Source organism: Herpailurus yagouaroundi, unplaced genomic scaffold, assembly GCF_014898765.1.
Source record: "Herpailurus yagouaroundi ecotype Mexico unplaced genomic scaffold, PumYag 77, whole genome shotgun sequence".
Taxonomy (NCBI): Eukaryota; Metazoa; Chordata; class Mammalia; order Carnivora; family Felidae; genus Herpailurus; species Herpailurus yagouaroundi.
In genome coordinates this window covers 65,425,055-65,445,399 of record NW_024412388.1, presented here as the reverse complement: position 1 = coordinate 65,445,399, position 20,345 = coordinate 65,425,055, and the positions used below count along the sequence as shown (strand labels likewise).

At 43.0% G+C, this 20,345-nt stretch overlaps 1 protein-coding gene across 4 annotated transcripts in view; it reads right to left on the bottom strand.

Moving 5' to 3' along the window:
* AK5 (adenylate kinase 5) overlaps positions 1-20,345 on the bottom strand; it is a 262,870-nt gene that overhangs the window by 9,801 nt on the left and 232,724 nt on the right. For all 4 annotated transcript variants that reach the window (XM_040470696.1, XM_040470694.1, XM_040470695.1 and 1 more), the window contains one exon: positions 12,367-12,558. In XM_040470696.1, the coding sequence (XP_040326630.1) occupies positions 12,367-12,558 (192 nt within the window). The remainder of the gene's footprint in view (positions 1-12,366; positions 12,559-20,345) is intronic.

Below are 20,345 nucleotides of genomic sequence, written 5' to 3'. Positions count from 1 at the left end.
AGAAACAAACCGGTTGAACAAATTATAGGATATCCATGTTATAGAATATTACATGACTACTAAAAAGAAAACACTGTGACGTCTGTATTGGCTTCCAGAGAAATGTGTACAGGATAGTATTTTCATGAAATCAGAACTTTCCACCATGGGGTATGTGTATTTATACAAAGTAGATTGGTTAGGGTCAGAGAAAGAGAGAGAGAGAGAGAGAGAGAGAGAGAGAGAGAGCGCGTGCGCGCGTGTGTGTGTGGGGGGGGAGACAGAAAAGGAGGGAGAGACAAGAGGAGGAGGAAGAGTAGGATTGGGGAGGGAAGGTAGAAAGATACACAATAAACTGTTCACGCTGGTTATTCGAGGGGAGTAAGGTTGGAGGTATTAAGGCATTGCTAATTGTTTTATTTATATATACATTTATACACACATACACACATAGATACTTCTACTCCTTGCTTATTATATTAAGTACTTATTACTTTAGTAATTTAAAAAAATCCTTTGAAATAAGGATTTGAAATAAGCCACCAATGTGAACACTTGACAGTTTTAACACAGCTGGGACCACTGAATCACCTGCTAATGCTTTTCTCTCCTTAGTCTGTTTGATCTTCAGAGAATCTGAAGAGAAACCCCCTCTCACCTCCTGCGGCATAGGATCTGGTGAGCACCCCTTGCTACAGCCTCTCCCAGTTTCCCACCAAAATACCCATGGAGACCCAGAAAAAGATGAATGGCTACAGAATTCTGAAAACTTGGATTGCTACCTGTTGCCAGTGGATTTAGATTCCATAATCTGCTCCTGACTTAGAAAATGACCAGAAAAGCAGGCATCTGCCATTCTGCTATGTGGTTACGACTTTCAAAGACAAGAGTGGTTCTCCCTAAGTCCCACCAGGACATCTTTTTCTAAATCTAATTTAAGATTGTATTACCAAAAGAACAACTAAAGAGAGAGGGGGTAACATGTCCCAAAGGATGGATCCTGACACAGGAGGGGAAGCAGGAAGAGGCATAGGAGCAAGTGCATCTCAGGGTGGTAGTGGTCCCTGCTCAGCGCGCCTCAACCCCCAAATCCCACATTCGGTGTGAGCCTCCCTGATGCACCCCAGTGTGCCTTCCAGCATGAGATCCAAAAGGACCAGACCTGAGTGCCACTGGTCCTCAAGCACACATAAAGTGAGATTGACAATCACCTGCCCATCATGTGGGCCATGAGATTCCCTTGACCCCACCTCCTAATTGAAGGACATAGCAAATTATAGTTTCCAAAGATGGTTGCAACAATATCTCCCACCCCACATACTCTTCTGAATATGACCTTGCTACTCACTCATCAAGAGACCAACTATAATCCCCTTCCCCTTGAACCTGGGCTGGCCTTAGGGACATTCTTAGAACCAAAAGAATGCAGAAGTGAGGCTGTGTGATCTTGGCGTGGCCAGAAGAAGCCTTGCAGCTCCTGCCTTGGCCTTTGGGAACATTCACTCACTGGAGGCTCCCGTTGGGGCACCACCCTTTGGAACCCAGGAGCAGTGCTGTGAGAAGTGCAAGCCGTTCTAGAGAGATCACGTGCAGGTGTCTGGCTGTTCCAGCTAAGCCAGCCCGGTTCAGGCACCAGACATGTGAATGAGGTTCCATCTTTGAATTGGACATAGCAGCCCTCTCCGTGGGAGCCCCCAGTTTGAGTCATCCCAGCTGAGCCCCAAATGCCAGGGAGCCGAGAAGTACCATCCCTACTGTGCTTTTTCCAAACTCCCGAAGCACAGAAGCCACAACTATCAACTAACGGCTGTTGATTTATGCCACTAAGTTGTGGAATGGCTTGTTACACAGCAATAGATAATCAGAATATAGAGGATGTGTAAACTTAAACAAACTGAGGTTTCTGGGGGGAAAAAAACTAGAAACAGACAAAGGGCACACTATTCCAGAGATTCAGAAGGAGAGAAGATCTCTGATAATCATATAATATAGAAACTAGAAAAGTTTTAAATACAGTTTTTTGAATACTCAACAATAAATATTTATTGAGTTGTTTTTTTTTTTTTTTTTTCTCATGTGCCAGGCATTATGCTACACTCTGGGGATAAAGGTGTGAACAAGACAGACCTAATTCTTCCCACTACAGAATTTACTTTCCATTGGTGGCCACAGACATGTAAAGAAGTAATTATAATGAAGAATGATAAATACAAAGATGGAGAAAGAAACAGTGCTATACAAACACACAGGAGGGAAAGTTAATGGATACTACTGCTAGTTTAAACTGTATGTAAGAAGACATGGCTGCTATGAAGTAAGAGCAGGCGGTCATGAAATGAGAACAGGCTTGGTGAAAAGGCAACAGCATAAGAAGAAAAGAATGAGCCGGGGCAAACAGAAAACACACATGAGAATTAAGATAAATACTGATAACTAGGGAGCAGGAACAATAGTGTGAAAAGCTGAACCGGAATGGTGGAAGACACATTTGGGTTTTTTTCCGAGAAAGTCGAGAGCACAGAAATGAAAACAACAGAGTGGGTTATAGATTGAGAACTGTGCTCTCCAATGCAGAAATCACTGCCATGTGTTGCTCTCGAGCACTTGAGGTGTGTGGCTACTCTGAACTGAGCTGTGCTGTCAGCTCAAATACACACTAGATTTCAAAGACTTGATAACAACATCAGCATCACCCGTTTCTTTTTCCTGTTTAAATTTTTTAAAAAACATTTATTCATTTTTGGGAGAGAGAGAGAGACAGAGCACAACCTGGGGAGGGGCAGAGAGAGAGGGAGACACAGAAACTGAAGCAGGGTCCAGGCTGTGAGCTGTCAGCACACAGCCCGACATGGGGCTCAGAACCACAAACCAAGAGATCATGAGCTGAGCCCAAGTCGGATGCTTAACCGACTGAGCCACCCACGTGCCCCTCTTTTTAGTGTTTAAAATATGGCTACTAGAAAACTTAAAATTGCATATATGGGTCACATCATATTTCTCTAGGACAGAGCTAATATAGAAGGAACAGAATGAGATCTAAGAATTTGATGTTGAGGAGATTTGAGTAGAAAAAAGGAATAAGGTACATAAAAAATAAAGAATAATTACCCCAAACTCTCAAGTTAAACAAACAAAAAAAGGTGTCTCTGCCAGCGGGAATTGGTGAAGTGAGACTGATATATGGACAGAAGTTTTGAATGACATGGAAAAATTGAAAAAAAAAAATCTTTAAAGATACCAGCTGAAGAAAGTTGACTTCCGAATTTGGCTATGCCTTTTCCTCCATAACACTAAATGCTTGGAAACAGTGGAGCATGTTTTCTCCATTTTGATAGAAATATATCATGACCTAAAAGTTTTATATTCAGTGACACTGATATGTGTGTATAAAGCCACTAAAGCAATATTCTCAGATGTTCACAGAAAAATTGAACTAAAAACTAGTTTGAGTTATTTTAGCCAACCAAAGGAAGAATCAAAATTAAGAACTCAAGGGGCTCCTGGCTGGCTCAGTCAGTTAAGGGTCTGATTCTTACTCTTGATCTCGGCTCAGGTCATGATCTCATGGTTTGTGGGATCAAGCCCCAAGCTGGGGTCTGTGCTGACACCTCAGAGCCTGTTTGGGATTTTCTCTCTTCCTCTCTGTCTGCTCCTCTCCCACTCACACACATTCTCTCTCTCTCTCAAAATAAATAAACTTTAAGGAACATTTAAGAACTCAAGTACAGAGAATTCCAAGTATAAAAGTAATTTTGGGTTTTCCTTTACTTGTGTTAGACTGCACATTTAGGGATCCAGTCCATTAAGGGTTATCAAGGGGTGAAGTCTGACCTTAGGTGCCTCTGCCTCCACTCCTTCCATGGTAGTGCCAGCAGCTGCATTTCTCATTCTTTATCTCTGGGTTCACAAGAAGTCCCCTGTTAGGTTGGATGACTACCCAGAACAACAATGGGTGTTGCACTATTTCAGGACTTACTAAAAATGGCTAAACTCTTTATGAAGTTGGGACACTGGAGCAGAAAAATTGCCCAACAAGAAACTTAATTTCTTCTCTATAAAAGCAGAGAGAGTTGCCAAGGAACTCGATTTCCTGCATCTGTAAAACTGCATGTATGATGAGTCACTGGCCTCTTTTTTTTTCTTTTTTTAAGTTTATTTATTTATTTATTTTGAGAGAGAGAGGGAGTGGCACAGGGGCAGTGAGAGAGGGGGACAGAATCCCAAGCAGGCTCCTCACTGTCAGTGAGGAACCGGACACAGGGCTGATCCCACGAATGGTGAGATCATGACCCGAGCAGAGATTGAGTCAGACGCTTAACTGACTGAGCCACACAGGCGGCCCCTCCTTTTTTTTTTTTTTTTTTTTTTTTTTTTTTTTTTTTTTTTTTAATTAAGACTAATAAATAGCCCAGGGACAGTTATCATGTTATCATGCCCTCTTCATCTATGGCCTGGGGTGTTTCTGGGCTGATTATACCATGAAGAAAAAGTATGAAACAAGTGGAGAAAAACAAATGTAAGAAATATATCAAAATGTTCCTTAGGTTATCTTTGGACGGAAGAATTCTTATCTTTATACTCCTAGATTTTAAAGTGTATTTCTTTTTTAAAAGTAGCTGTTACTTTTATAGTTAGCAAAAAGAGAAGTTTGAAATATCAGTTTATACAATTCTGCATATGCCACTGGAGGTAGCTATTTCTGGCGTTTCTCCCAGCTCACAACAAGCCCTTCTCTTCTGGGAATACCTTATCCCCCACCCAGTTCCCAGGGAGGAGTCCCAGGCAGCCATGTGTGTGTATATGGGTCAGGTTTTAATGCAAATGCTACCTCCTCGGAGACTTTCCCAACACACCCACCTAAAATACTCACCCCCAACACCTTAGTCTGTTTTGTTTTATGCATAGAGATGATCCTATCAGCAATTATTTTACTTTCTTATGTGCCATTTTTACCTTTTCAGTGAGGGGTTTATCTTTGTTATTGCTGTGTCCCCAGCACCGAGAACAGTATCTGACATGCAGTGCGCACTCAACAAAGTATCACACAACAAATGACCACACCTGCCTGGCCAGAGAGGAGCAGGGAGAAGGCTGTGAGCAAAGAAAAGCAATTCACAACATTTCTGCTTGAATTTGGAGCTGTTGTGCTCACATGTGGATGTAGCGCTTGTAGGGTGGCCATATTCTGGCTTCTGAGCCAAAGAAAGAAAAATCCGGATGACGAGAGAAGAAGGCATGTGTGAAAAGCAAGAGAGACCTGGTCCCACAGCCTTCTTGGGCCTGCTGTGTTTCAGCTGTGGACTGCATAGCTTATCATCAAGTTTTGTGTTTTGGGTCAGGCTGGAGTTGGTGGCTCTTATCTACAAGCAAGGAGCCCTAATCGATAGATCTACAGCTACAATCATGTTTTAAAAATTCATAGCAGTAAGATTTGGAGGAAACAGAGACACCTGGGTGGCTCAGTCGGTTAAGCGTCCGACTTCAGCTCAGGTCATGATCTTGCGGTCCATGAGTTTGAGGCCTGCATCGGGCTCTGTGCTGACAGCTCAGAGCCTGGAGCCTGTTTCAGATTCTGTGTCTCCCTCTCTCTGACCCTCCCCCATTCATGCTCTGTCTCTCTCTGTCTCAAAAATAAATAAATAAATAAATAAATAAATAAATAAATAAATAAACAAACAAACAAATAAATAAATACAGTTTTGGAGGAAATACTCTATAATGTTTGCCTCTGAGTGGTGGCTCTACCTAGTTTTTATATTTTCTAAAATAAGTTTGTATTACTTTTATGATTAGAAAATAATATAGGGGCGCCTGGGTGGCTCAGTCAATTGAGTGTCCAACTTGTGATTTCAGCTCATGTCATGATTAAGCCCTGGGTTAAGGTCATGGGATTAAGCCCTGAGCTGGGCTCTGGCTAAGCATGGAGCCTGCTTAAAATTCTCTCTTTCTCTTTCTCTCTCTCCCTCTCTCCCTCCCTCCCTCCCTCTGCCATTGTCTCTGCCCCTCTCCCTGCCTTGTGTGCACACTCTTTCTCTCAAATAAAAAAAAAAAGAACAAAAATCTATAATCTTCTTATATAGAGAGAATATAAGGTGATAGGCCTGGAGGAGTCCAGGAGGTCCTATTCTGTCCATCCATCTTAGTTTAGGATGAAAAAGGGAGAGGTTACACAGTGAAATCACTCACACAAATCACAAAGCTCCTTCACACAACACATCAGGCTTTCTGAGGTCCAGGGCAGTATTTTCTCCACCAAAGGTCTTTGGCCAGTTGCTGTGCTTTTTACCCTAAATTGCTATATTTCAGTTTTTATTCCTTACTGCCTGCCTGCTTTCCTTCCTTCCTTCCTTCCTTCCTTCCTTCCTTCCTTCCTTCCTTCCTTCCTTCTTTCCTTCCCTCCTTTCTTTCTTCCTTCCTTATTTTCTTTCTTCTTAAATAATGAATCCTCTCACTCAAGACAAAATAAACGCTTCCTTTTAGGGGTTAATTCTAGTGAGTGGGCGTGGCTATCCTACTGCTGTGTTGGGACAGTTTCTATGGCAGCTGTCCAGACTCATAGGAAAGCAGTGCCACGGTTGATTAATGATGTCTGCCCTGAGCACAGGGAGAAGAGAGTGGATGAAGAAAAGCTCTGTTTCTCAGATGCAGAGCAGGGCTGCCTTTATGAGACAGGGAAAACACTTGGAAAGTCAGGGGATCCATCTGTATCACGTATGCCTCTATCCCCTGGTTTATGTTCTAAGGAGTTCTAACTGTGTTGTATAATGATGGCATAATAAAGGCATAAATAGTAAGGCAGTGGCTGTGCAAATTCCCCTTTACTTTTTGGGTACCTTTGTGTGAAATTGCATTGCACTTTTTTCAGCTAGCTGGCGGCCAAAAGAGCTGACCGTCGTTAGGCAGGGGTGTCAGCCGATGGGTAACTGGGCAACACGGAGGCCTGAAGGAAGTGCTTGTGCAGGGTGGTCTATTTCTGGGCTGGCCCATGACGTGTCTCTAATTCCTAAGTAAATTTCACTGAACTACTGATTTGTCTTGCTTGCATCTAGAAGTGCATTCACCACTCCTACCTAAATTTTAAGAAAACTCCTTAAATGATCCAAGAACCCACCTGGATGGTATGCGACCCTGCCTTGGGCTCAATAAACCAACGAGATGGGGAGGAGGTGCTAACAATCCAAAGAACATCAAACTGTCACTTAGAATCCAGGGGGAGATGAAGCTGTTGCAAGATGCCAGGGCAGAGAACTATAGACCAATTTCCCTGATGAAAATGGATGCAAAAATCCTCAACAAGATATTAGCCAACCGGATCCAACAATACATTAAAAAAATTATTCACCACGACCAAGCGGGATTTATACCTGGGATGCAGGGCTGGTTCGATATCCACAAAACAATTAATGTGATTCATCACATCAATAAAAGAAAGGACAAGAACCATATGATCCTCTCAATAGATGCAGAGAAAGCATTTGACAAAATGCAGTATCCTTTCTTGATAAAAATCCTCAAGAAACTAGGGGTAGAAGGAGGATACCTCGAGATCATAAAAGCCATATATGAATGACCCAACACTAATATCATACTCAATGGGGAAAAACTGAGAGCCTTCCCCCTAAGGTCAGGAACAAGACAGGGATGTCCACTCTCACCACTGTTATTCAACATAGTATTGGAAGTCTTAGCCTCTGCAATCAGACAACACAAAGAAATAAAAGGCATCCAAATCGGCCAGGAGGAGGTCAAACTTTCACTCTTTGCAGATGACATGATACTCTATATGGAAAACCCACAAGATTCCACCAAAAAACTGCTAGAATTGATCCATGAATTCAACAAAGTTGCAGGATATAAAATCAACACACAGAAATCGATTGCATTCCTATACACCAACAATGAAGTGACAGAGAAATCAAGGAATTGATCCCATTTATAGTTCCAACAAAAACCATAAAATAACTAGGAATAAATCTAATCAAAGAGGTGAAAATTTATATGCTGAAAACTATAGAAAGCTTATGAAAGAAATTGAAGAAGAAACAAAAAAATGGAAAAAGATTCCATGCTCCTGGATAGGAAGAGCAAATATTGTTAAAATGCCGATACTACCCAAAGCAATCTACATATTCAATGCAATCCCTATCAAAGTAACACCAGCATTCTTCACAGAGCTAGAGCAAATAATCCTAAAATTTGTATGGAACCAGACAAGACCCTGAATAGCCAATGCGATCTTGAAAAAGAAAACCAAAGCAGGAGGCATCACAATCCCAGACTTCAAGCTATACTATAAAGTTGTAATCATCAAGACAGTATGGTACTGGCACAAGAACAGACACTCAGATCAATGGAACAGAAAAAAGAACCCAGAGATGGACCCACGAATGTATGGCCAACTAATCTTTGACAAAGCAGGAAAGAATATCCAATGGAATAAAGACAGTCTCTTCAGCAAGTGGTGCTGGGAAAACTGGACGGTGACATGCAGAAGAATGAACGTGGACCACTTTCTTACACCATATACAAAAATAAGCTCAAAATGGATGAAAGACCTAAATGTAAGACAGGAAGCCATCAAAATCCTTGAGGAGAAAGCAGGCAACAACCTCTTTGACCTTGGCTGCAGCAACTTCTTACTCAACACGTCTCCAGAGGCAAGGGAAACAAAAGCAAAAATGAACTATTGGGACTTCATCAAAATAAAAAGCTTCTGCACAGCGAAGGAAACAATCAGCAAAACTAAAAGGCAACTGACAGAATGGGAGAAGTTATTTGCAAATGACATATCAGATAAAGGGGTAGTATCCAAAATCTAGAAAGAACTTCTCAAACTCAACACCCAAAAATCAAATAATCCAGTGAAGAAATGGGCAAAAGGCATGAATAGACACTTCTCCAAAGAAGACATCCAGATGGCCAACCAACACATGAAAAAATGCTCAACGTCACTCATCATCAGGGAAATGCAACTCAAAGCCACAATGAGATAACCGCCTTACACCTGTCAGAATGGCTAACATGAACAACTCAGGCAACAACAGATGTTGGCAAGGATGTGGAGAAAAAGGATCTCTTTTGCATTATTGGTGGGAATGCAAGCTGCTGCAGCCACTCTGGAAAACAGTATGGAGGTTCCTCAAAATACTAAAAATAGAACTACCCTACGACCCAGCAATTGCACTACTAGGCATTTATCCACGGGATATAGGTGTGCTGTTTTGAAGGGACACATACACCCCCATGTTTATAGCAGCACTATCAACAATAGCCAAAGTATGGAAAGAGCCCAAATGTCCATCGATGGATAAATGGATAAAGACGATGTGGTATATATATATACAGTGGATTTCTACTTGGCAATCAAAAAGAATGAAATCTTTCCATTTGCAACTATGTGGATGGAACTGGAGGGAATTATGCTAAGGGCAATTAGTCAGAGAAAGACAAGAATCATATGACTTCACTCATCTGAGGACTTTAAGAGAGAAACAAATGAACATAAGGGAAGGGAAACAAAAATAATATAAAAACAGGGAGAGGGACAAAACAGAAGAGACCCTTAAATATAGAAAACAAACAGAGCGTTGCTGGAGGGATTGTGGGAGCTAAATAGGTAAGGGGCATTAAGGAATTTACTTCTGAAATCATTGTTTCACTATATGCTAAGTTGGATATACATTTTAAAAAATAAAAAAGAAAATTAAAAAAAAAAACAACAAAAAAAGAAGCCGGGACAGGAGCCAAGAGCCCAGAGAGCACGAAGGGACAGAGGTTTCCTCTTCTCCAAGCTTGTCCCCTTCCCCTGCTTCTCCTCCAGTCCCCAGGTAGCCCCACCGCTGGCAAACCCCACAGGCATCCGCAAACAAGTCTCACTTCCCTGCACCCAGAACCCTTGCTGTGCCCCCCAACCCCACAAAGTTGGGGATGGAGCTCCTTCATCCAGTTGGGCAGAGGCAGTGGCACAAAGGCACAAAGCACTTCCTCTGAGAGGCCCCCTGGGAGTCCTGTGGGCTGGAGCCACACTGCTCTGGAGTCAGTCTTAAATATTTGCTAAGCGGATCATAAATGTCACCTCACTGCAGACCCAGCTGCCAGTGTCTCCAAAATGCATGGAAAGCTGATGAGATGATTCCAATGGAACTGGAAACTTCATTTTCCACTTAGATATTTCTGGGGAGGAATCCAGAACTCAGATTTATCTGAGAACTCAGTTAGTCCTGTATCCACGTCCCAATCATTTGTGAGTGTGTAGAATTTAGGTTGGAATGATACACGAGGGGGAGAAAAGAGATTTTCTGACTCTGCCAGTGGTTAAGCTCTCAATTACTTAGGGATTTTTTCACCTGTACACATCGAAAATGGAAGAAATTCTCTTCTATCTGGATAATTTTCTTATGTGTTCCAGGCTGCACAAAGGGTGGAAATCACTAATCTTGTAAAGGCTTTTGCAACACTGAATTCTTAAGACTCTGTTCTTACATAATGTACTTTTTTTTTTTTTTTGCTTGTTTTTTTTTTATTTTATTTTATTTTTTTAATTTTTTTTTTCAACGTTTATTTATTTTTGGGACAGAGAGAGACAGAGCATGAACGGGGGAGGGGCAGAGAGAGAGGGAGACACAGAATCGGAAACAGGCTCCAGGCTCTGAGCCATCAGCCCAGAGCCCGACGCGGGGCTCGAACTCACGGACCGCGAGATCGTGACCTGGCTGAAGTCGGACGCTTAACCGACTGCGCCACCCAGGCGCCCCTGCTTGTTTTTTTTTAATGTAAGTTTTTTGTTTGTTTGTTTTTATGTGGCAACCAGAGGTTACACAAAGCAGGGCAAATAGATTTCATCTTGCATATCAAGTCCTATTAATTGGTAGTAGCAGCCTGAGTGCTGTGCTAACAAACATTCAGAGGCCACATCTGGGTCCTGCAGGAAAGGGTGGATTAGCAATGTCTGCCTTGGTTATGGAAGCTGGGGATGGTGGCTCTCATGCCATGTATTTGGTATCCCTGAGTTACATCAAGGGGCACCTTTCAGACTTCTACACCCAGGGATAAGTTCCTAGGATTCTGGAAAATGACCATTAACAGGTTTAGAAGATGAGATTCATGAGCAATGGTTTCTGCCAAAGAATTGATGTAGCTGCTTCAGAGACAAGTGTGTTATTTATGACTGATGTCTCCTACTAACTTCCTGTGAATAGCAGAAAGTAGGTGTCCACTTTCTCTATTGTGCTTTGGGTCCCACCCTCCCAGTGGTCTCCTGGCCCTACCTTCTCAGGATCGGTTCTCCACAAGGGTGATGGACTGAACATTCTGTCTCAACCCCTGATTGTGTCTGCCCCTGTCCCATCAACAACAGGACAGTTACTTGCCTCCGCATGAGGGTCATCCTGATCTGGTCCATGCTTCTCTCTCCATCTCCATCTCTTATTCCTCTTTTCCTTGGCACTTTGTGTCACAGCCAAGCTGAGTTCCTTGTTCCTCCTGACCTTTTTCACTTGGGGCTCCTTCCATGTGGGGTGCCCTGCTCCTTTCACATCACCCCTCTTAGTTCTCCAGTGACCTTCCTTGATGCCCTTCCTGTCCCTTTAGACTGATTTCAAGGGCCCCTGGAACTCACTATGTGCTCACTTTGACCCTATATTGTGATCAGAGGTTTGTCTATCTCCCCTACTAAAACCTGAAGCTCTAGCAGGCAAGAACTGCATCTATTTTCTGTATCCAAACCCCTAGGGCAATGGATGGCCCACAGGAGTGCTTCAGACATGTTTTTTAGATGAGTGGATGAAGGGGGACTGGGTAGTTTTCCCAAATTCATGAAATTAATGGTGATTCACCAGGGATTATCACCTGTGATCATTAGGTTGACACTATCCACATTTCCCCACAGTATTTTCACTGTTGTACCAAACTACCTGCCCTCTTGGCCCCAAATGCTGCTTTTCTCAATAACAGTTATTGCAAGAATTCCAAGTGCCAATTATGAACCGTGTAAAAATCTGGAGATTCAAAGTCACTGCATCTTAAATCTAGAAGAGGCCTTTTGGGCCATCTATTCAGCTGAGGTCTAGAAGACAGAACTTTATGCCTCATCCATGCCTCCCTCCTTCCCTTGCTCTATACTGGAAAAAGGAGTTGTTCTTAGCAAATTTAATGGCATCTGTGAGAACTGTATGACCAACTTTTTATGGTCTGTATTATGACAGATAATTAACTTTGCTTTATACAAACGTGAAGAGAGTAGATATTTTGGCTCAAATGGTGCAGCTGTATGCAGCTCTAATTCCCAGATCCCTTGACCAAAATTTACCATTTTTTTCTTTTCTTGAAAAAAGAAAAAGGGGGAGGGGTAACTGGCTCATTTTGGAGAAAAGAAGTGAAATGTTTCACCTTATGTAGCTGTGTTTTCATCTCATAGTAGGCAATCACAGGGATGGATGCTCGGTAGTAGGTTTCAAGGCGCTTGGCAATGGTGGTGGTGTTGTTTTCCACCAGAGGGCTGCTCTGGTTCCTCTGGAGAAGGCGGTTGGTCATGGTGTCTGCTGAGCAGTCCATACAGATCACCAGGTGTGGGTCTCCAATCTGGGGCGGGGGGGAAGCATAACATAGTCAGAAATTCCACTCTGTGATATTCTGGAAAGGCCTGAGACCCCTATTTCTTTCCCTTCCTGGTCTACTGGTTCCTCTCAAGGTCCCAGAACTACAATGGGGCAGAGCTGGGACCAGACTTCATGGCTCCTCTTTTTCAGGTCAGTGGCTTTCCACATGCTGCCTCTGAGCTGTCTCTTGACCTCAGCTTTTGTCACCTCATAGAATATAGGGATCATATAGAATGCTACCCAATGCAGTTGTAATCTGTCCTCCACACTAAGGGGAGTTTCCTTTGGGAAGCCTTCCCTGACCTACTGAGGCAGAGCTAATCACTTCCTCCTTTGTACCCCATTCTATCTTACACAACCACCAGGAGCATGGTATGACTGTGTCTGTTTTATGTGAAGTCAGTAGAACATAATGGTTGAATACACAAAGGTTGGAGTCAGGTTGTTTAGGGTCAAATCCTGGTGTGGTGACTTGTCTCTAAGGTAGTCTTCACCAATTCCTTCTCTTGATGTACTTTGAGCTCTTCCCTCACAGAGACATAGAGCCCATAACTCCACTTCCTGACTCTGGCCTGACCTGTAACAATTTGGACCAACAGAATACAATGGAAATGATACCATATGCTTTTAGAAGCAAGATCCTAAGAAATCTTGCAGTTCTTGCCTGGTTGACTATCGTCTAAGATGTCCAACTATTCTGATTGCTAAGCCATGAGGAAGCCCAAGCTAGCCACGTGGAGAGGCCTTGTGAACAGAGATACCCAGCCAACTCTAGACTGTTTTAGACATCCCAGCCCTGGCTGTAGGTATATATACCGGCCTTAGCCATTATCTGACTGTATAAAGTCAACTGTGTGAAGGGCTTCAAGTGAGAACCCCATCGAACCCCAGCCAAGCCCATCGAACCCCAGAACACTCCTAGAGAAGATAACAGATTGAATTTTAAGCTACTTGACTTCATCATTAACCGGAAGTATCACTCAACTTCTCCGCACCCTACTTTTCTCATTTGTGCAATGAGGATGATCACAGAATTGCTGTGAGGGTTAAATAAAATAAAATAAAATAAAATAAAATAAAATAAAATAATGTAAGTGTGTTGCTTGGCATATGGTACTCCATAAGTATTAGCTATGATGTTTATTTCTCCTATGAGGCTACAGTCTCTTTGTGCAGGGTTAGCAGGTGCTTGGCTCCTGGTCATAAGTCTTGCATATAGTAGGGAGGTGATGAAGAAATGTTTTAGTGAGTCAATGATAATGATATGATCAGCAGCACTAATCTCCCAATCTTCCTATCCTTCTCTTAAATGTTCTTTGGCTCCTGATGTCTTCATGTCTATGTTGCCTCCACTACCAACCCAACCTTGGATCAAAAGAAACTTGCTCCCTCTTCCAATCTTGCAGTGGTCGGGTTGTGAGTAAACAAAGGTTTGCCACTACCCCTGTGGGAAGTGCCTGGGATGGATGGGAACAAAGGGTGGAGGAGGACTTTTAGGCAACATTGAATGGTAAGTTGCTAGTAAGTGTTGAGCAGACATTTATCTGCCCCCTCTATAGGATGTCCTTTAAAATACAAGGAAAAAATTCTCCAAAATCTAGAAGAGTGAAATAAACCTGCGGAATATGTTCATGCAACTTTTCTGCCTGTATTAATTGGAAAACAAAAATGAGCATTTGAGCAACGTTGAAAGGCTGGGTTTGGAAGAAAATGACCTGTATCTACCAGCAGAGGGCGAGCTTGAGGAGGCAGCCTAGGGTTCAGTTAGAGCTTGGCTCCCTGGAGCAATTTCTGGTTGGGTCTGTGTGAAAAGAGGTGATTTTTCTAATTGTGGGCATTTTCAGGTCAGTCTTGATGACAGAAAAGACAATTTAGGAACCCATTCAGGTACAAACAGAGACAATGTGTATCTGAGCAGGAGCTGGCAGTAATTGATCCTCTGGACCCAAATCAGTGCAGAACTGAGAGGTAGTTTTGTCTTCCACATGGATTCTCAAGAGTGTGGTTCATAGACCAGCAGCACAGGCACCATTCGGGAGCATGTTAGAAAGGCAGTTGCAGGTACAATCCCTGACCAACTGAATCAGTCTTGCATTTTAAGAAAATCACCAGGCGATTCTTCACAAAATAATAGTTTGGGAAGCTACTCTCCCAAGCCATTTTCTCGTGCCAAGACAATGGGGTTTGACCTAACCTTTCTTCTCTGTTCCCGTCCTATATTGAAACAAAAAATTTTTTAATGTTTTACTTATTTTTGAGAAAGAGAGAGAGAGAGAGAGACAGAGACAGAGATAGAGCACCAGTGGGGGAGGAGCAGAGAGGGAAAGAGACAGAATCTGAAGCAGGCTACAGGCTCCAAGCTGTCAGCACAGAGCCTATGCAGGGCTTGATCCCACAAAATGCGAGATCATGACCTGAGCTGAAGTCAGATGCTTAACTGACTGAGCCACCCAGGTGCCCCTCTGCTCCCATCCTGCATAAAATACTATTGAGCAAGCCATCCCATTTGGAAGTGGCCTGTACCACTATGTTTATAGTATGTAAAATTTTATGAAATGTTTGCATGAAATACCATTTAATTATTTTTCAAAACATTTTGATATATCTGTCTATATCTTTAGACAGTCCTCTGGAGTAGCTTTCTGTGTCCCAGCTCTGCCCCTTTTTCATTAGACTGTGGGTAACCTTTAACACCACATGAATGGAAGAGTGCTATCCCCTTGCCTGAGTGAATCACAGAGCCCTGGGGACAACTCTCTGCCCCCAATATCACCCTGATGGTATCCCTGGAATTCTGCCACAGCAGCATCAGGTTCCTTATAGCCTTTGTATTCAGGAGATCCCCATTAGAGCACAAGTGTCTTGTAAGGGCAGCTGGCATACAGCAGGCAAGCAACATGTCAGTAGCAAAGACCTTTAGGTACAGCCATCCCTTAAGCCCTCTGACAGGAGGTATTATCTCTCCTCTAAGCAAGAGGAAATGGAGGTTAACTTGCCCAAGGCCACGGAGGACTAGTTAATGACAGTCCTTAGCCAGCTGTGTGTGTGGCTCCAAAGCCTGGTGACTTCACCTTAGAGGACTTCACCTTCAGAATGGGGCTGAGGCCAGATGCCTGGTGGGCAAAATGGGGCCAGGAGAGGGGGGCCAGACAGTGGGAAAGGAAGTGGGTGGTGTCTGAAGCCATTTTATGTTGCAGAAGCTGGCTCTGGCTGCCTCTTGGGTTCTAGCTGGGATGAGCCCTCATCCTAGCAAAGAGCAGCCACCTGTATGAGCATGTCAGCTGCAGTTGACTTGTGAGAATGACTTTGCCTTAGTAATTCCAGCAGGTGCAGTGGGAGGAGGAGTTTACCCTGAGCTCCTGTGACCCTCACTTTGGTTTTCTTCTGATTAAGTCAGGACACTGGTTAGGCCATATTTACCAGTGGGCAGGGGCATGCCACCCAGAAACTCTCTTTTGTTGAGAATAATAGCCATCTTGTTCTCTCCAGGTGCCTCATTTTCCTCGTTTTAAAATGAGGACAATACTTTCTACCTTAATAGGACGATTGCCAGGATGAAATGAGTTAATAGATATCAAGTGCCTGGCACATTTTAAGCACTACATAAATGGGAGCCTGGCAATATATTCATCCCTTTGAACTGTAAAAAGCCCTGTTGGTCAGATTTGGGTTTAGAAGGAGTCAGAAGTTCCACCCATACTTTTAGCCTAAGTCACATGCACCAGCATATTTATGGTTTCACTGCACTGGGAGGTAAGGGCCCCTGGTTAACAATAAAGTGGCATGCCTATTTCTCATTTGCTCTCACCCCAGAGGTATATACCCTCAGGGAACCTCACTATAGTAGGGGTAGGGGGTTAATCCAGCATTCTTGAATAATAACAATAACAATAATAATAATAATAAACCACCCTGCTGCCACCGTAACTTCTGCCCCCATAGTGCCATTACACAGCTCAAAGTTCTATAATGAACTAGAAGTCAGGTGAAGAGGGCAGAAAATTTCAAGTGGAGAATCCCAAGGTATTCCCCAAGGCTTTATCACAATTCCAAGCAATTAGAACACACCAACTAGAAAGTCCGTTGGCCAGATTCATAAGATTTTTTTTTTTTTTTTTTTTTTTTTTTTTTTTTTTTTGCTAAGAGCTCATCCTGAAAATTAGAATGCATTTGTAAACAGGATCACTTATTCTGTAGATGGAAGAGTTACAAGGTAGTTAAGAGTAGTCAGGTAGAGGGATAAACTAATGTCATCATTCACACACCCAGGAATACTATGTGCATACTCAAGGTAAGGGCACCATTTCAGCTAAGAGGCTTCTGGGAGGGAAAAGCCAAGAGCAAGCACATGCATTTACTTCCATTAGTATCTGTTTATTTTGGCTGTTGAGCAAAAGGTTAACACAAGAAAGTATTTCAATTTCACACTAGAGAGCCAGGCTAAGCACACACCCCCTCCTTGAGATGATAATAACCCTCTAAAGTGGAAACAATAATATCTACTGAATGGGATTATAAAGATTAATAAAATGACATATGTAAAGCATGTAGTTCAATTCCTGGCATATTTTAAGTGCTCAAAAAATAATAGCTATTACTCTGCTAGTTATGTATTCTGTATGGTATTATCTGTATAAAAATGGGTAGAACAGAGACTGGAAGAATACACATCACGATGTTAACAGGAGTTATCTCTGGGTGATTAGTTATTCTTTGTTTTCTAGTTTTCTGTAGTGTCTCATATCTATATGATTTTTATTTCTACAGTCAGGAAAAAAACCCTAATTTTGGAAAAGACTGTAACAATTTATTGAGTACCATATGTAGGCTTATAAATGTGTCAGGCACTCTTCAAGGATCCCATCCAATCTTTCTGAGAGACACTGTAGTAGCCATTTTCAATTTACATTTTATAGAAGAAGAAATTGAGATACGTAAAGTTAAATGAGTCGCCAGTGGGTTGTACAGCAGGCTCTTAATACAGGCCTGTTAACACCAGTCAATATGACCAGGGGTTGTCAGCTGGAGTGTGGGATGGAGACGGTGGTCGGAAACCCCAACCCCTTCCTCATATTCCTTCTGCCCCTGTCTCACACTCACACTCACACACACACACACACACACACACACACACACCCCTACACACATGCGCTTTCACACATATACATATACATACACTGACACCTTCCCTTCTCCCAATATACCATACTGGACACTGAAGACACAGATCATTAATTCAATGGGGGCAAAGCCATTGCTGGGAACAGAAGATAGGACGGTAATAGAGAAATCATACACAGACATACCCTTAAGCTGTGGATACTAGTTTGTGTTTGGTCTTTGGTAATGTCAGGTACAGGAGTTAAATCCTTAAAGGACTTTGTATCTCAGAAGACTCAGAAGACTATAGGTATGCAAGAGCATCAGCCTAACTAACTAACTGGCTTTTCGGCAACATACGGTCCCGTGCTTCAGGCACATCAGTCTCTGTGACACAGAAAGGCTGGTTAAAACCAGCCAATCCCAGGCCCCAATGGCTTCAAACAGTTGTAGGCCTGATTAGTGCACAAGAAACACTCCCTGTGCTCTCAACCTGGCTGATTGCTCTGAATCTCTGGAGAAAATCAGGTGTCTGTATTTGTCTTTGCCAAATTTCAAATTAATTACTTGTTTGTAATTTGGAGGGGACTCAACAAATGACGGGGTCCCTACAGGGCATAAATGAATTAAGAGCAGCTCATTCTGTATATTTGTATCATCTCTGTTATTCTGGTCAGGTTTAAAGCAAGTACTTGCTTTGGAAGGTTGCATGTGTTCCCTTGCAAATAAGCCTAAGTAAGGGACGGTAGAATCTTCTAAATTCACTGTACCCAGAGAGAAATCAATACCATGCTTGATCTTTAAAAACTCTTCCCAGTACTATGTAGAAGAATTATTTATGTAGATCTCACCGCAGGCCACCAGTTCATTAATTAAATGGGGCATCCGTGTATTTTGTGAAATGGAATCATGAATTTAGCATTGGTTAAACCTGCCCGGTTGCCATGCTAACAATTCTTTTTCACTCCTGAGTTCTTGTGGGGTTCCTGCTCTGCACATTCTAACACTGTCTGAATGGGGCTCAAAGTGGGAGGGGCCTTCTGCTTTCCTTTAGGGTAAATCATATGGGTATTTGAACTCATACACACCAAAGGCCAGGAAAGACCACTGGCTGTGTAAAGACTTCACCTTGCACTACCTGCATTACAGGCAAAGGAGAAAGGTGTGACGGAGTAGAGATTTACAGATTTGTGTGAGGTGTGATTGAAAAATGAGTCACCCTAATGTAGACAATATTTTATAGCCTTTTATAGCTTAGAAAACATTGCATGTTTTGTCATTCAGTGCTCACAAAACCCTCAAATTAGGGTTTGGCAGGTGCATTGTCATCAGAAGTTGTCTCACTTGCCCCGGGTCACACCAATAAATGGCAGAGGCAAAATCCAGCTTTTCAGACTCTGGACCCCATGAGTGACGTGCTTCAAAGAGGCTCCACGTGCATGCCACTGCTCAAAACAGTTTGGAGTACCACAGGCCTAAAATCAGGGATCTGCCTTCTGACACAGTTATAAAAATCCCCAAGGGAGAATAAGGATTATAATTTTGCTGTTGTTTGCACACAGTAGTTGACAAAACAAAACAAACAAGAGATGCTTATCTTTACCACACATCTTACTTATCACACTGGGCCATTTGGGCGTTTCAAAAGAACAACTTTACAAAGTAGACTTTTAAAAGCCATTCTTCCTCCAGTACTTCCAAGCTAGTGCATAACCTGCCTTGACTCTCTTGGAGACCATCCCAGGGCTCTTTGGACCTTAATTTAAGTTCACAGGCAAGGGAAGTGTGAAATCACCTAGAAGGGTGCTGTGGCCGTGAAGCCTGAACTTCAGTAGGCACTGTGGACCCCGCAGGGGTTACAGCGTGTCTCCCATCGTGTTTTAACGGTGTGTTTCCACAACTGCCAATCCCCGACAGGCAGGCAGTTTCTCAAGACCCTGACTACAACAACTTCTCTGTGTCCTCTCTCAATCCTCTAGCCTTGAAAAGGTCCTGATTCTAAAGTGGTGTAGAAAAAACTTCCCCATTCCTGGGAACAGCATGGAAGTTTTTTGTGTGTCTTGCATCCATGAAATACAGCCAGACCAACACTAAACCATCCTACATGCCTAGAAAACTGACTGGAGGATTAGCACAACAATCTGCACAAACTGAACCACAAAATTCAGCAGGTACATGGTGTGGAGAACTGAACTTGGGGAGCAACAAGCTGCGAAAGATAGGGAACCACTTTTGCGGGCGGAGAGAGGAGGGAGACTAGAGTGGGGTGGAGAATACAGGAAAAGCACCCCTCCCTAAAAGCAGCTGGAGAGAAAGTGGAAAATTGGAAACAGCCGCAGGGACTAAACTAAAAAGGGAGAAAGGAGAAAGGACAAGGTTTAAATTCCATTAAGACTGTAAACAAGGGGAGGGCAAAGGCTGCAACTCTGCAGCTAGATACCTGGCGATGCTCTGGTGGGAAGGGCAAATCCCCAGGAACAGAGTGGGATCCAGGAGGTTCTCGGGCCACATGGGGAAAGCGGTTCCACTGCTGGAAGGACATTTGGTAGAGACTGTTGAAGCCACCTGGTCCCAGCAGACCCCGGAAGGCAGCCACATTTGCTGGTGCTGGGGCAAGGTCGTTAAGGGTGAAGCCTGGTGCCAGATGTGTGTTGCGATTTTCCATAATCC